Raw genomic sequence first — 17194 nt, 5'->3', positions numbered from 1 at the left:
TGATTCTCCACCACCTTATGAATCCAAATCAAGCTTCTCACAATGTGATTCATCTTGGTTTAATTGGAACGACGAAGAAGCTGTGCTATTCTCAAACTGGGAAACTGGAATCACCTGATTTGAAAGTGGGATAACTTTTTCATCCCAACTCCTATGAGATTTATTCAACTTCCTAGTGATTCTCCACCACTTTATGTATCCAAGTCAAGCTTCTCACAAATTGATTCATCCTGGTTTGATTGGAACGACGAAGAAGCTGTGCTATTCCCAAACTCGGAAACTGCAATCACCTGATTTGAATGTAGGATAACTTCTTCATCACAACTCTTATGAGAGTTATTCAACTTCCTGGTGATTCTCCACCACTTTATGTATTCAAATGAAGCTTCTCACTAAGTGATTGATCCTGGTTTGATTGGAATGACGAAGAAGCTGTGCTATTCCCAAACAGGGAAACTGGAATCACCTGATTCGAAAGTGGGATAGCTTCTTCATCCTAACTCATATGCAATTTATTAAACTGCCTGGTGATTCTCCACTACTTTATGTATCAAAATCAAGCTTCTTACATCGCGATTCATCCTGGTTTGATTAGAATTACAAAGAAGCTGCCATATTCCCAAACAGGAAAACTGGGATAACCTGATTTGAAAGTTGGATAGCTTCTTCATCCTAACTCATACGAGATTTATTCAACTTCCTAGTGATTCTCCATTACTTTATATATCAAAATCAAGCTTCTTACATCGCGATTCATCCTGGTTTGATTAGAATGACAAAGAAACTGTCATATTCCCAAACAGGAAAACTGGGATAACCTGATTTGAAAATGGGAAAGCTTCTTCATCCTAACTCCTATGAGATTTATTCGACTTCCTAGTGATTCTTCATTACTTTATGTATCAAAATCAAGCTTCTTACATCGCGACTCATCCTGGTTTGATTAGAATGACAAAGAAGCTGTCATATTCTCAAACAGGAAAATTGGGCCCACCTGATTTGAAAGTGGGATAGCTTCTTTCATCCTAACTCTTATGAGATTTATTCAACTTCCTAGTGATTCTCCATTACTTTATGTATCAAAATCAAGCTTCTTACATCATGAGTCATCCTGGTTTGATTAGAATGACAAAGAAGCTGTCATATTCCCAAACAGGAAAACTGAGATCACCTGATTTGAAAGTGAGATAGCTTCTTCATCCTAACTCTTATGAGATTTATTCGACTTCCTAGTGATTCTCCATTACTTTTTGTATCAAAATCAAGCTTCTTACATCGCGATTCATCCTGGTTTGATTAGAATGACAAAGAAGATGTCATATTCCCAAACAGGAAAACTGGGATCATTTGATTTGAAAGTGGGATAGCTTCTTCATCCTAACTTCTATGATATTTATTCAACTTCCTAGTGATTCTCCATTAGTTTTTGTATCAGACTTCTTACCCAATCTAGGAAAATAATTCACCCATTATTTCAACGGTTACAAAAGAATCCAAAACCATGGACTAATCAACATACCCTTTTAGTCAAACAAGTTAAGCAAAAGGTTAAAACCCTTCCATGCCTTTCCATACCAAATCCTGAAGCTGACATGATAGTTGAAACTGATGCTTCAGAAATAGGTTATGGAGGAATTCGCAAGCAAAAATTACCACAATCAAAACAAGAATCTATAGTTCGATTCCATTCAGGAGTCTGGTTAGGACCACAAAAGCATTATTCAACAGTTAAGAAAGAAGTTCTCTCAATTGTTAATTGTACCTCAAAATTCCAAGACGACTTAATAAACAAAATTTTTTTATTGCGAGTAGATTGCAAATCAGCAAAAGAAATATTGCAAAAAGATGTCAAAAACTTAGTATCAAAACAAATATTTGCTAGATGGCAAGTGATATTATCCGTTTTCAATTTTGATATTCAATATATTAAAGGAGAAAAAAAATTCTTTACCCGACTTTCTAACAAGAGAGTATTTGCAGGGAAAATCCACAGATAATCAACAACAACAAGATATTCAAAATGAGTGACTAGAAGATGAAAAAGCAGATGACAGCAACGGATTATATCAAAAACCAACCACATCTCCAAGGAAGGACTTTAACTCCAAACCCTTACTCAGCATTAGCTGAATATCCTCCTCTATCTTATTCAAAAGCAGTCTCTGAAAAGTCATCAAAAACGGAAACACAATCATCTACAGCAACCCCAAACACAACCACAAACACTACCCCAAACACTAAACCAGTCTACTACACCAAACCTTATAAGCAACACCTTATGACGACCCCATACACCAAACCAGTAAACCTTACCCAACTCAAAACCTTCATCAATCGAGTCTTCTACGAGGACAGTCCCTGGCCAACAGATAACATAACCAAAAACCAATCCTTTTATGAGTATATTCTAGTAGACTCTAAATCTATAGAAATCACCCATTACAAAGACAAGACGAACCCAAACCTCATCAACTATTCAACATGCAAATTCCTGCGAATTTGTTCTACCCAAGACCTTGGTTTTATACATCATCATACAACAAAACCTTTTTCTATCCCAGGCTATCATATCGACGGCTACACCTATACTGATTACAAAAATGCCTTTTTCCGAGCCTTTTTACTCAGACCCTATGACCACTCTTGGTTCTTCAGTTTTGATCAAAACTGCACAAAGACGATATCGGGATGGTTCAACGAATGGTGGTACTGGTACGGACCAGCAGATCCAATCTACCCCGACCAAGTACTCAAGACCTCCTACCCATTCTACAAGAAACACGTATTTGATCAACCAGTTGGGCCTCTAAACAAAATCTGGTTTCATATTGACATGGGCATCCCATGGATATGTTCATGGCATTTTACCCTCGCTATCGCTCTCCAAGACATGCCTTATTCTCTCCTCCGGGAATTCAGAGTCAAATGGTGGGAAAAATATAACCTTGACAGATGTTCCCTCGCAGGTATCCAAAAATATTTCCAAATTACAAATCAAGCCAAAACAGCAATCCAAACTATATCCAAATCTATACCTCTTCTCAACCCAACCCAAATATCCCAAACAAATCCAAGTCCGCAAAAAAGACCAACATCAAGTCCAACAAGTTCAACAACCTCTTCCTCTTCCCAGAAATCATCAAGAAAAGAAAAAAATGAAGAAACTTATCGCCGAAATGCTGACGCAATTTGAGGCGGAACATGATGATACCGACGATGACAACCAACAAGTTGACATTATGCAACCCGAAGATCCTTACGGCGGCCCGTTGGGCCAGGATCCGTATGATAAAAAAAAAAAAGAAAGTGAAAATATGACTATATTTACAATTTCGGTTTTAAGTATATTCTAGTAGACTCTGTACATTATTTCTGTATTTTTTTCTCTGTATTTTATTACTACTATCTACAAAATAATATACAGAGTATATCTGTATAACAAGACTTGCGAAGAAGCTATGCAAGAATTTTGAGAAAGAATCCGGTAGACAATGGTGGGACCCACATGGGACCCACATGAAGACTTCTGCACAAAACAACAACAGTCTCTGACAGCAATTGTCGGCACCACTCAAGACTCAACACGTATTAAATCAAGTGTCGGCACCACTAGAAGACGACACGTTGCAAGACTTTATTCAAGGAACCTTTGCCTATAAATACGCATTTATGTTCAAGGAAGAAGGAACGAGCAATTTCACTCTCTAAAAACCTTCACTCTCTAAAAGCTCTCCCTTCTCTCTAAAATTCCCTGTGTTTTCTGAGTTTTTAAGTGGATCCCTACAAGTAAAGTTTAAAGTATCTTGAGAGAGAATCATTTGGTTTGCGCAGGGCGTTCTACAGTACTCTTTCATTACATGGTTAGCGATCATGGAACCGGTTATCGATAGGTGACCGTATGCGATCATGGGGGAAAACTCAGGTTTGTATGCGTTGCGGTGAGCCAGACGAGACTCGGGATCATCTTTGTTTGCATGCCCTTACTTCTTCATAGTTTGACTGAGAGTGGGAAGACTGCTCGCAGATCAAGCCTCTCATGGCTGGACGGACACGCTTAACTTCTTGCACCGGGGATGCCGCAACCTGATGGATCATATACTCTTTTGTATGGTGTTCCAAACTGTGGTTCACTACCTCTAAAGAACGAAATATCAGGAGATATGAAGGACCTTGGAACCCACGTGAGCAGACTTGTTTGAAGTCTGCGAAAATATTCTCCTTGTATTTTCAAAGCAGTGAAAAACATAATATTCTCCTTGGGATACATATTTTCACATAAGTTAACAGGTCTCTTGCGAAAATTGTTTGAAGTTACTTAATTCTTTATTCTTCTTGGGTGGGTTTGTAGTTTATGCTTTCCTGCCTTAGGGTTCTCCATTACACAATTCATATTTGTAGATATGTCTTTTGTTGATCAATAAATTTTAATTTCAATGAAAAAAATTATATATTAAATAATGACATATATATAAATTCTAATAAATTTTAGATTTTTGTTTGTTTTAGTTAAAATATGTTAAACTGATAAAATAAATATCTTGATTAACTTAATAAAATGATAAATTTAAGTAAAAATTTAATCATTCAACTATCAAAAAAGACTATTTGATTAGTATTGCTTTAGTTTTGTATTTATTAAGTTTAAATTTTTTGATTATGTATATATATATATATAATATGATATATAAGTTGATGCAAAAATTATAGTTTTAGTTGTATTAATTTTATTTGTTATTAATCCGATACATATTTCAATTTAATGTTGATATATGAGTTATTGATATATTCAAAAGTCAACCAAGTCGCCTTCGCCAAATGGTAAAAGAGCTCGAGCTCGAGCTTCCGCCATGGGTTCGAATAGTATTGGCCATCTAGCCGCGCCCGGATGCAAAATCTCGTGGGATTAGTTTTTGGACCTAAAAAATCTTTGGGATCCACACGGCTATAAAAAAAACATTTCTTAAGTTTTACCAAAAATAATTATTTATATTAAAAGATATGTTTAATGACGACATAAGAGTTATCAGTCATTACCATATCTATATTTATTTTTGTTAAAAAATATAGATGGTTATATGAAAATTGTACATGTCCCAATTAGAATGTCACAATTAGATTGATGTTATGTTATATTTTTAAAAGGTTATGTCATATTTCTTTTGTGGATAATGAATGTAGTGATGATACATCAACAAATTACTTCGTAAATAATGTTTAGGAGACTAGATATAAACACATATGTGACATGGCTGATTTTTCACTTTTTTTATTTCAGTATATAGTATGAGCAAGATTTTTTTTTAATGAACTTTAGCTAGTTTCCTTGACTAAACTATGAAATATAAAATGGATAAAATATTTTTATAGTGAACATTTTACCATCGAAAAAATATATTACGTTTTTTTACTAATCATGGGAATCCCTAACCTAAAATCCATACCGATTAGAAAAAAAATCAAATTTTGGGTTTTATTGCTACTAAAAACGTTTATGGGTGACCGACCATCCACGGTTGAAACATGAAATCATAGCAGGGAAACTCAAACCCGGACCTACATTGACATAGCAAATCCTGACAATCACTAGACCACTTCGAGATGGTCTGAAGTTTTATGTTGAAATAGGTTCACACACACTGGCACCAATAATACCATTATTGAAAACAATAACGCATTTTTCTTTGATAAATATAATAGTCTATTTATTAACTTTTGATTGAAAATAGTTTTGTTAAGGAGAAATTTGGTTAATTGCCGCTTAACTTTAATTTTAGGTTTCTTGCTCGTACAATTAAGGGTCTGACTGGTTCAAACGCAGCGGTTGCGGTTGCGGTTGCGGGCGTTTGCGGATGCGGGTGGTTGCGGTTTCTAGCGGTTTTAAGAGATTTGTACGACTGGTTCTGCGGTTAGAAATTGGTGCATTTGCGGGATACTTATGACTGGTTAACTACTAGATACAGCAGCGGTTAAATAATAAATTAACAATATTTACATTTTATATAATTATAAAAATATCAAAAATCATAATATTATAATAAATATATAAATTATATTTTCAAAGTTATAGTTTAAAATTTTTAAAATTATAGAAAATATTTTTATTTTAAAATTTTGTAATATTAATTAAAATATCATAGATATATTTTAGTATTTTTATAATTTCATTTTTAAAAATTTATTGAATATTTTTATTTTTGTATTTATATGGTTTTTTTAAAAAAATAAAAAAAAATTATCCTCCCGCAACCGCCCGCAACCGTAAACGCTAGCTGGAACCAGCTTTTGAATTTAAGAGGTTCGGAGCGGTTTGAAGCGATTTATAGCGGTTTGTATGATTGTTTCGAAACGCTGTCAACCGCTACCAACCGCAAAAGCTGCGTTTGCGGGTGGTAGCGGGGAAACCAATCAAGCTCTAAATTTTAGACCGGTAAATGATTTTTATGCAAAACTTTAAAAATGCAACACATCTAAAATCTAAAATGAGACATTTGAAGTTAATAGGGGTTATTTGTGAAATAACCAAATAAAGACCTAAAATTAGTGTTTAAGAAAGAGAGTTGAGAGACATAAGAAGAAAGAAAGGGAGAGAGAATGAGATTTTAGTTATTTTGTGAATTTTGCTTTTTTTTTCTAGCTACTAGATGCAATTTTTTTTCTAAAACCAAACAATATATTGAAATAGTAGCTGAGAAACAAAAACGACAGAAATACAACGACAAGACTAGAAAATATATCAAACATAAAATTGTTAAAATATTGAAGGATCATAATTTATTTTTAAAGATGAAAATATATATTTTTCACAGTACTTATTTTACTATATGAAAAATTATGATTCATATTAAAATTGCCGAACTATACTTAAAACCAAAATTGAATAAACTATAGTGTTTTATTGTTGTAGTAATCGATATTTGATATAATAAATATAATAATATGGCAACTTGTTAATAAAAAAACACACGAAAATAAAAAGAAGAGAGATGTGCATCGAAGACTTTGAATTGAGGGAGAAAGCCCATTCGGGTTAACTTTGGCAGCTTCACCATTCTCACACTCTCCAACTCTCTCTCTTCAGCTGGACTTGGTGACTTTAGCTCATGGTGGGTGAGCAAGAACGAAGCCGGACTTGCGTAGAATCTGTTTGATCTGACTCCCAGATCCGAGTCTTCTTCTGCCTCGTAGGTCTCCCCTCTTGCTTCTAATCTAGGGTTTTGCAATTTTGTAGTTAGATATTATTGACTTGTGTTGATGGCAGGTTGTTGTGTGAGCAATTGCTCCACTAATGTTAAATGGACTGCTGCTTTCACACGGATCAGGATTTGCTATTCCAGTGCTTTGCTACTTACATTGTTCATCCTTTTCAAGTCTCGTAGAGACTCTTCCTTGAAGCTAGTTTTTAATTAATAATAATAAAAAAAGGCGGTGATGGGTGGGCTTTGCTCTAGGAGTTCCTCTGTAAATAACGCTCCTGCTGGAACCTTTCCACATGCTAATAATGGTCATCTCAACAATGGCTCTGCTGGTGATCTCAGACACAAAGATGGTGGTGATCCTCCTTCTCCGGTGAGGGAGGACAAGCCCTCATCAGAATCGTTTTCGTTTCCCACTCTCGGAACTCATCCTCAGAATATTGAGGACGGTATTCCCCGTTTATCAAGGGACCTATCTCAGAAATCAAGATCCACTAAGTCTAGGCAAGCTGCTGCTGCTGTGGCAAAGGTATATAAAACTGTTACCTCAGTTTCTCTTTTTTTGGACTTGACTTGAGGTGTTTCTGTTTTATAGGTTTCCGAAGTAAGCTCACTCTTAGGCAGGGCTGGCACTATGGGACTTGGTAAAGCTGTGGATGTATTGGACACACTTGGGAGTAGCATGACCAACCTGAATCTCAATGCTGGTTTTTCTTCTGCCACCACCATTAAAGGGAATAAGATCTCTATCTTGTCCTTCGAAGTTGCTAACACCATTGTTAAAGGCGCCAATCTTATGCATTCTCTGTCTAAAGATAGCACCACACATTTGAAAGAGGCTGTGTTGCCTTCAGAAGGTGTACAAAACCTTATCTCTAAGGATATGGATGAACTCTTGAGGATAGCTGCTGCTGATAAAAGGTTAACACTACTCTCTGTTCCTCTCTTGTTTTGTTTCTGGTTTCTGTTTGTGGCTCAAAGTCTTGTATTATTGAACAGAGAAGAGTTGAAGATTTTTTCTGGAGAGGTGGTGCGTTTTGGGAATCGTTGCAAGGACCCTCAGTACCACAACCTGGATCGCTTCTTTGACAGGTTCCAACATGATCCTGTCGCTTTGCTCACACGATGGGTCTATTCTTTTTTTTTTCTCATTAGTTGTGTGTTATGATGATTTAGGTTGGGCTCTGAATTTACTCCCCAGAAACAATTGAAACAGGAAGCAGAAACCATAATGCACCAGCTGATGACTTTTGTTCATTTCACAGCTGTACGTATTTTTCGTGATAATTGGTCCTGCTTGACTCTCTGGATGGCAATTTACTCTTTTTTGATCGGCTATGCTTTCAGGACTTGTATCATGAACTCCATGCGCTGGATAGGTTTGAACAAGACTACCAACGTAAGATCCAGGAAGAAGAGAACCCAAGCACAGTACAACGAGGTAGATATGGATGATATTGTCTTCCGTTTTGTTGCTTACCGTTCTAATTTCTGTTCCAATTTTGTTAAGGTGTGGGAGATACCCTCGCTATCTTGAGAACTGAATTAAAGAGTCAGAAGAAGCATGTAAGAAACCTAAAGAAAAAATCTCTTTGGTCTAGGATCTTAGAAGAGGTAAGGGCTGCAACCTGATAAACCAATTATATGTCCTTTTTGACAAGTTTCTATAATTATTGAACATACTAATAATTCTTAGGTGATGGAGAAACTAGTGGACGTTGTCCATTTCTTGCATTTGGAGATTCACGAAGCCTTTGGTGGTGCAGGTGAGGCTCAGTTATCGGATAAAGGGTTTTAGTCTTATTGCAGCTTCTAATATGAAATATCAATTCATGATCCTTCTACTTGATATTGCAGATTCTGACAAGCCTGCAAATGACCCATCAATCAATCATAAAAAGTTGGGCTCTGCAGGTCTTGCCTTACATTACGCAAACATCATAACTCAAATTGATACTCTTGTAAGTTATTATTCTTCTTTTCACTATGTTTTACTTTCCGTATTTTGGGCAGTTGTCTAGTTGCCTGGCATTGTGAATCGTCTGTTTCTCGTCTCCAATGATCTGCCACGAAGCATTATCAAATATCAATATGATTGGACCCATATCGACTGTGTCGGTTTGTGGAATTCATTTCAAATTAAGTTATTTTCTCATTTCTATGAGTAGGTGTCCCGGTCTAGCACTATGCCTTCGAGCACAAGAGATGCTTTGTACCAAGGTTTGCCCCCAAGTATAAAATCTGCTTTACGCTCCAGAATACAGTCCTTCCAGGTTAAGGAAGAGGTATTATTAGTACTCTTCCACACTGCACATAAATATAATGCTTTTGTGCTGACAGAATGAATTTACGATGTGCACTGTTACTTTAAAAATGTTATATGTATGCCTGCTCATCTTATTTTTATTTTGTTCTTAACAGCTCACTGTTCCTCAAATAAAAGCCGAAATGGAAAAAACGTTGCAGTGGCTTGTTCCTGTTGCTACAAACACAACCAAGTAAGCTTCTACGCTATTTTCTTTCTCATTATTTTTGGTTTGTTTCATCACTAGAACTCTGTATCTGTTTTGATTTTCTCTCAACTTAAGCTTGTTACACTTGACAAAACCCCCTTGGTTTCTATAAATTAAGGAAGTCAGGCTTACTCTTCTGTCTTTTCTTTTCTCAACCAGAGCGCATCACGGGTTTGGATGGGTTGGGGAATGGGCAAGTTCCGGGTAAGCTTGATTCTTAGGCTATTCTCTCTTTGTGCTGAATATACATACATTTTGCGTTGCTTGCTGAATGATATAGAACATGGGAAATAATTTCAGGTCAGATGCGAACCAGAGACCAGCAGGTCAGAGCATACTAAGGATAGATACGCTTCACCATGCAGATAAAGAAAAAACTGAGGCTTACATATTAGACCTGGTGGTGTGGCTGCATCATCTGGTTACCCAAGTGAGGGCAACTACTGGTTTTGGGCTAAGATCTCCGGTAAAGTCTCCAATCAGATCACCTAACCAGAAAACGATCCAGCTCTCGAGCGGTTCACACAACAACCAAAGTATGGGGTCTCCGTTGCTGACGATGGAAGATCAAGAGATGCTTAGAGACGTGAGCAAGAGAAGGAAAACGCCAGGAATCAGCAAGAGCCAAGAGTTTCAGACGGTGGCTAAAGCAAGGCTGTGTAAGCATCACAGGCTGAGCAAAAGCAGTAGCCACTCGCCAATGATGGGGGAGATGATGAAGAGTAAGAAGGATGCATTCGCAATGAGAAGGCCTTCATCTGTGCCAATCATTGACTTTGAGATAGATCGCATGAAAGCCCTGGATGTGATTGATCGTGTGGACACCATTCGGAGCTTGTAGCTAAACAAATGAATTGGATAAACAAGCATCCTCTCTTATTCCCTCCAGAAATGATGAAATTGATCCCCATGGAGAAGCCCCTTAGTAGGTGAAGATCAGAAACGGCAGAGAGGTTAGTAACTTTGTACTACTACTACTACATTTTGGTTTTGGGGTTTGTGGGTGTAATTTGGCTTTGGTTTCCTTTGTATTGTGGTTCTATTATCTTGTTGTATTGTGTACATACAATAAATAATAATAATAATGCTATAAAATGTTTTCTTGATTGCTCATTTTTTTTACTTTATATGGTATACTAGGCTAAGACCAGTCCAAAGTGAACGCTTATATAATAAAAATTTAAAATATATAGTATTAACAAATTAAATATGTATATGTGTTTGAATTTTTTTAATATGCATACAATTATGTTTTCTTTATGTAATCGGACCGAACATTTGTAATTGTAATTGTAGAGTGAAATCTATTTTGAATTTATGATGAGCCTGATCGATTTGGGATTAAAAATTTTATCACTGTGTTTATACCTATAAAAACCATAATGTGGTCATCAAGTGAATTTTTATTACAAAACAGGTTCTACAACTTTTTAATTCTTTACTTTAACATCATTGAGAATATTTAATGGTTTTAGAACCAACAGCTTAGTATTGTTTCCAAAATCAAATTACTTTGACCTTAGTCTTCCACATAGTTTTGACAACTAAATTGATGCAACCAATTTTCTTGCTTTAAGTCGTCAGCTGAAAATATATATTATTTAATTTGAATATTTATTAAATAAAAATCCATATTAATATAATTTTATTATTATTTGTATCTTTTTATAACAAAACAAATTAAGCCATTGATCACAAAATTTCAAAGTGGGATTTTAAAATTTCTGATAATTTATAGTCATTTTAAAAATTCAAAATGTAACATATACAAAAAAATCTAATTTTTTATTATTATATTGTTAATGTGATTGTTTAATTTCTTTTAATAATATAAAATTAGATAAAAATGAATAAAGATACAAAAATTGTTATCAAATCTTTATTAATCATAATTATTAATAGTCATATATACGTTAATCATATTAGGTAATTTCGTAGCTTTTATTTAGGGAAACTGCGAGGATATTCTTTTTCTACACTATTTATCAATTTAGTAGTTAGTTTAATAAAAAAAATATAATATAAATTAAGATGAACCAACTTATTTTTTTCTAAGAATTCTGAATTTCATTCTCACGGTGACACGTGACTACAAAACAATGTAGTAATATTTTCTAATTAATATATAAGGGATAACTTGAGAAATGCATATTTCGTTTGATAAAGTATGGATGGTGGATAGAATTCACACTTCTCCGCAACTACTCTTTTTTTTATAAAAAAAAAGAAGTGAACTATTCAAAACCATTGTTCCCACACGTTAGACAAAGTTGAAGAAGAAAATCAAAGATTGTGAGGAAAAGGTTGTAGTTCCCCTTCAAATTGGGATTTGCAGTCCAATCTTGTAACGTGACGAAATGGTCGTGTTACTGCTTACTAGGAAACGAAATGAAAGGTTTAGATGTGAGAAGCGAAAGCGTCGGCGTGTAAATAATAAAAAAAAAAAAAGAAGAATTTAAAATATGAATTAAATAATGTGAATCGGGTGATAATAAAAACACTGCACCCGCCCCCCGCCAGTTCCTTGTCGTTCGTAGGCCTACATGAAGAAGAAGAAGATCCGTCTCTCTAATTAAGGAATGGACGATCCGACGACCCCTTCTCCATACGATCTTCTCTTTGAAGGTCTCTGGCTCATCCCAATTCGTCACTATCTCTACGCTCTCATCCTCATCTGGACCGTATTCTTCTACAATTTCGTGGAGTTCCATTTCCTTGGTGATGCGGTTCTTCAGTATTTCAGAGGTCGAGTGAATCTCATCTACAACCCAGATTCTCCTATTTACCACGGTGTTGTCTCTCGCTGCCGGACTCTTCACGGCCGGTGACTACCTCATTTTATTTGGCCTATATATACGATTTTAGAAAAATTTTAATTCGATTATTGTATGGTCTAATAAGGTATGTGGCGACACCGTGGTTAGCGAGTCCTCATCTTCAGACTTGTTTCCTTAATTTCCATGGATTGCCTCCCGTTTTCACCTACACAAGGTGATTGCCATTTCTTTTGGTGCTAATTTTTTTTAAAGACAGCATTTTGAGCTGATAAACTCCTCTTTCCTTCCTTCATTTGTACTCTGTCAGAAAGCTCTTTCGTGCTTCTGATGGTGGAACCATTGCTCTCGATTGGCTTACCAACTCCCATGGTATATATATTACATTAATTTATTCGACACCCCCACCCCCTCCAAAAAAACATTTACCATTTTTTTAATTGAAACTGGTTTTTTTTTTTTTTTTTTTTTTTGTTGCAGTTGCTGATGAGGATCCTCACAATCAGAAAGAAATCAGTAAAGAAGACACAACTCCCATTGCTGTTGTTATTCCAGGGCTAACTAGTGATTCTTCTTCTGCAGTAAGTCTCTTGTTCTCTTATCTGTGCTCTAGGACTGTGCTTTATATATACAGTGCATAATATTATGATGACCCATTAAATTATAAAAAAATGTACAGTATCTAAAGCACCTTGCCTATAACACTGCAAAATCCGGTTGGAATGTTGTTATTAGCAACCATAGAGGACTGGGTGGTATTTCTGTCACTGTGAGTTCCCTACTTTTGTTTTCATCTTCTATGAAACGTATACACATTCTTCTATTATCTTCCCCCTTTGTTGCAGTCCGATTGCTTCTATAATGCTGGATGGACAGAGGATGTACGGGTAGTTCTTGATCATCTTCAACACGAGTTCCCTATGGCTCCTCTCTTTGCTATTGGAACTAGCATTGGCGCTAATATTCTGGTAGGAACACTAGTCCTTTTTAAAAAAAAAAAATCTAGTTTCTTGTTTGATCCAGCAGAGCAACTTTGCTTAGCTTTGAATTTCGTTCAAGTGTGATGATGATATTGCTCACTCGGCTGCAGCCTAGCCTTTTTCAATACAATGATTTGCATGAAAAGGTTCATCTAATAGACAACACAAACCTGAATATATCGAATGTTTTAGGTGAAATACCTTGGGGAAGAGGGTGAGAAGACTCCTCTGAGGGGCGGTGTTGCTATTTGCTCTCCATGGGACCTCTTGGTGCGTTAATTTTTCATAACCATTTTCTTCTTCTACATATATTGATTCCAAAATTTGCCGTGTCCAAGTTCTCTCTAGTTATCTGATTAGAAACCTTTGATATAAGAGGACGCTTGATAGATTATACTTTCTCTTCCCAACAAGATTGGTGACAGGTTTATCTCCCGAAAATTCAAACAAAGGTTGTACGACAGAGCTCTAACCATCGGACTTCAAGGTTATGCCCAATTGTATGTCCACACCTCACTGGTCTAAGTACTGCCTATATTTTTGATTGAGAAGATCAGGTTACAGTTATAACTCTAGTTTCATTTGCAGACATGAACCTCAGTATACACGGCTTGCTAATTGGGAAGGCATAAAAAAGGTTAGTAGTGTAAGCTACATTGTGTAACCAACCACATATCCATTTTATTTTGCTACTAACATTTGTCTGTTGTTACCCAACTTTATTGCTTCATCAGTCACGTTCCATCCGAGATTTTGACAATCATGCTACATGTCATGTCGGGAAATTTGAGGTACTTGTTTCTTTCCCGTTGTATTTTAACTTTCGTTGTTAGTTTTCCTCCAGGATTGGCCTTATCTGTACATCTTTGCGATGATGCTCTTCATAATCAGAGCTAAGTTAATTTCTCTGTTAATTTAACAAATTGACAACGACTTGCACCCCTAACGCAGACTGTGGATACGTTTTACCGAAAATCTAGCAGTACCCAATACGTAGGAAACGTGGCGGTGCCGCTACTCTGTATCAGTGCTCTAGATGATCCCTTATGCACAAAGGAAGCTATCCCTTGGGAAGAATGCCGGTAATACCCGCCGTGATCTCTTTAAATCTTTGAATCCTTATTACAGATACATTATTTACATGAATTTTATTTGAAAAAAGGGCAAACAAAAACATTGTCTTGGTGACAACAAATCACGGGGGACATCTAGCTTTTTTCGAAGGATTAACTGCATCTAGCTTGTGGTGTGTATCTCTCTCTCTATATTCTTTCTTATGAAGCATGAAAGCAGATAAGTGCGTAAACGGTTATATATATATGTATATGCTGCTACCTGGTACAGGTGGGTTCGGGCCACCAACGAGTTTCTTGGCGCCCTTAGCTGCAGTCGCTATATGCATACACAGAAAGTAAGTCTCTGTTTGTTATCTTCAACTGTTTTTGTCTATTGGTTGATTTTTTATGGCGGCCTACCTAACATTCAAAGATAGAGACCTGAAAGAGAAAGTCACCAATTCGAGTTTGTGCAGATTCAAGAGAGTGGAAGCTCAGGATCAAGAAAGCAGGAGGAACCTTCAATAAACCAAGGCCCGTACCTGAACATTGGAGAAGACGGGTTGGTAGCAGCAGTCAACTTGGAGGAAAACACCACACGGTCAAAAGATGCAACACAAGTATTGAAACAGAGAGGACCAAAGGTTAAAGATAAGAGAAGCTTTAACGTGTTGTGCCGCCAGACAAAACGGTCCATATGGTTGCTTGGTTACATAGGCATGGTAACAGGTTTCCCTTTAGTTGGGATGCTCATGAACTACCTCTTTCGTAAGAAGCAACGACCCATAACAGCCTCCAAGTCCTGAAGATGCTTTATTCTCTCCTCCCTCAACAATTTCATTTGCAGATTCTTAATTTAATATATGTCTTCTGGTTTGTTCGTAATACGTATGTTAATAACATTATCCTACACAGTCCTATAATCCTATTCCTCTACGCGTATGCAGAGGAAATAAGAGAATTTATGTAGAGAACTCCTCCTACCTTTTTGGTAGAACTATAGAAATAAGTTATCCTCTCTAACTATACATCATTATCACGGTGATTATGTAGTTGTGCACATGGATTTGATAAGAGTAAGGAATCACGTTGGGTTCATAAGGATCTTACATAGCAAGTCATCTCAGAAGAAGATTCTGAGCTAGCTATTGTAGACACTCTTGTGCGTGAAGTCTTTGCCGTTGGATCAACTTGAAGATAAATGTTGAAAATATATGAATTATATTTTCTCTAATCGTAAATTTATTCACCAGTTCATATATATACAACGATTTAAAGCAAAGGGAAACTTAACCATTGGTATAGTCCACACAATCAACTATCTGATACTGAATTCTGCTGAGGAGTAAAGAGACTTGAGATAGACATTCAATCAAGAAGAGAAAGAAATGGTCCTAGATGCAATGATTTTGTCAAAATGTATGCGTGTTGATTGAAATTCAAAACATGCATAAGCTAGATGAAACCATTCTTGACTTGGTCTCTAATAGTGTGACAGTAGATTTACACATTTTTGATACGCTCATGGAAAACAAGGTTTGTAGCTATATACGTGGCAGATTTATTATCATTAGAGACCTTAGCGGTTGTTTGTACCTCAATGTTTAAGATAATCAAGAGTTGCCATATAGGTTCACACCTTGCTTATGACATGCTCCGTTATTCAGCTTCGGTTCTGTTGCCACTGACAACATCTTGTTTCTTGAACTTCCAAGTGATTAACGAGTTGCCAAGATAAGCACACTAACCAGTGATAGAACAACGACTACCAGGATAAGTAGCCCAGTCGAAATTAGTAATAAAACTGAGACAAACATCAGTAGTAGCTGAAGAGAAAATACCTTATTTTTTCGTACTTACCTGAGTATTCGTTAAGCAGCCTACACTATTACTTTTTACGTTTCTTAAAATAAATTCCACAAAAATAAAAATGAGTGAATATGGCGGATTGTTTTCCTTTATTGGATCACTAAACTCAAGCAAAAGAAAATAAAAATTAAACTGATTCAAAACCACAAAAGAAAAACTATTACATAATAAAAAAATATTTCAATTTATTTAGAAAAGATACTACAAATCTATACTATTATTTGCGAAGTAAATTTTTGGAATCGAACTCTCACATTAAAAGTTAGAGTGGTACCGTATCTTAATAAATGAGAAAAACTAAAACAAATTGCGATATGAATTTCAAATATCTTCAAACATAAATTTAATACAAGAGACGTAATATAAACACTATAAGAATGAACACACAAATGCAGAAATTAAACTAAATAATCTAAAATAATCAAAAGATCTATATCAAAATAAAAATAATATGAAACTTCAATCAAACCATCTCAAAAATTGTATTAAAAATTAGTTGATCAAGATTGAAGCTGAATATTTTACCATCAAACAACTTCAATCAAAAGTGAAGCTGAATATTCTTCCATCAAACGACTTCAAACGAAAGTGATAATAATAATAAAAAAATCCACATAAACAATGATTTGCACAAATATATCAAACTGAGTAAAAATAAATGTCAAACAAAATAACACGAAGTGCGGAGTTAACCTCTAGTGGTTGACAAAAAAAACCTCTAGTATTTTATAGAGAATAAGATAAAAAATTATTTTAGAAAACAGAAAAGAAGTGAATTTTTATTTAAAGTTGACTTATTTTTAGAACAGG

The 17194-nt window shown here is 35.7% G+C and overlaps 2 protein-coding genes across 3 annotated transcripts; both read left to right on the top strand.

Annotated features, from left to right (window-relative positions):
- The first annotated feature begins 6936 nt into the window (after positions 1-6936).
- LOC106367043 (protein PSK SIMULATOR 1) lies at positions 6937-10812 on the top strand. 2 transcript variants are annotated; one of them, XM_013806731.3, is made up of 13 exons: positions 6937-7181; positions 7259-7722; positions 7789-8114; positions 8193-8285; positions 8370-8460; positions 8541-8634; positions 8704-8807; positions 8890-8959; positions 9051-9154; positions 9362-9478; positions 9615-9691; positions 9866-9910; positions 10007-10812. In XM_013806731.3, the coding sequence occupies exons 2-13, from the start codon at positions 7429-7431 to the stop codon at positions 10545-10547; spliced, it is 1956 nt and encodes a 651-aa protein (XP_013662185.2). In that variant the 5' UTR covers positions 6937-7181; positions 7259-7428; the 3' UTR covers positions 10548-10812. The 2 variants fall into 2 exon arrangements, with proteins under 2 accessions (XP_013662185.2, XP_013662186.2); XM_013806732.3 differs by having other exon boundaries at positions 6951-7185.
- A 1381-nt stretch (positions 10813-12193) lies between these two features.
- On the top strand, positions 12194-15541 carry LOC106367042 (embryogenesis-associated protein EMB8). Its single transcript, XM_013806730.3, has 14 exons — positions 12194-12530; positions 12608-12697; positions 12791-12852; positions 12961-13061; positions 13160-13249; positions 13326-13448; positions 13653-13730; positions 13875-13960; positions 14049-14097; positions 14195-14251; positions 14412-14542; positions 14623-14706; positions 14805-14871; positions 14992-15541. Exons 1-14 carry the CDS (start codon positions 12286-12288, stop codon positions 15319-15321), a joined length of 1593 nt encoding a protein of 530 aa, XP_013662184.1. The 5' UTR covers positions 12194-12285; the 3' UTR covers positions 15322-15541.
- The last annotated feature ends 1653 nt before the right edge of the window (positions 15542-17194 follow it).

The sequence above is a fragment of the Brassica napus genome, chromosome A9 (assembly GCF_020379485.1).
Source record: "Brassica napus cultivar Da-Ae chromosome A9, Da-Ae, whole genome shotgun sequence".
In the NCBI taxonomy this organism is placed as follows: Eukaryota; Viridiplantae; Streptophyta; class Magnoliopsida; order Brassicales; family Brassicaceae; genus Brassica; species Brassica napus.
This window is presented reverse-complemented; position numbering and strand designations above follow the sequence as displayed.

Excerpts from the sequence above, each read along its gene's own strand:
- LOC106367043 (XM_013806731.3), top strand. The coding sequence starts at position 7,429 with ATGGGTGGGCTTTGCTCTAGGAGTTCCTCTGTAAATAACGCTCCTGCT. Across the intron at positions 7,723-7,788 it reads CTGCTGCTGCTGTGGCAAAG|GTTTCCGAAGTAAGCTCACT; the intron begins GTATATAAAACT and ends TCTGTTTTATAG. Across the intron at positions 8,461-8,540 it reads CTTTTGTTCATTTCACAGCT|GACTTGTATCATGAACTCCA; the intron begins GTACGTATTTTT and ends CTATGCTTTCAG.
- LOC106367042 (XM_013806730.3), top strand. The coding sequence starts at position 12,286 with ATGGACGATCCGACGACCCCTTCTCCATACGATCTTCTCTTTGAAGGT. Across the intron at positions 14,543-14,622 it reads ATCCCTTGGGAAGAATGCCG|GGCAAACAAAAACATTGTCT; the intron begins GTAATACCCGCC and ends ATTTGAAAAAAG. Across the intron at positions 14,707-14,804 it reads TTAACTGCATCTAGCTTGTG|GTGGGTTCGGGCCACCAACG; the intron begins GTGTGTATCTCT and ends TACCTGGTACAG.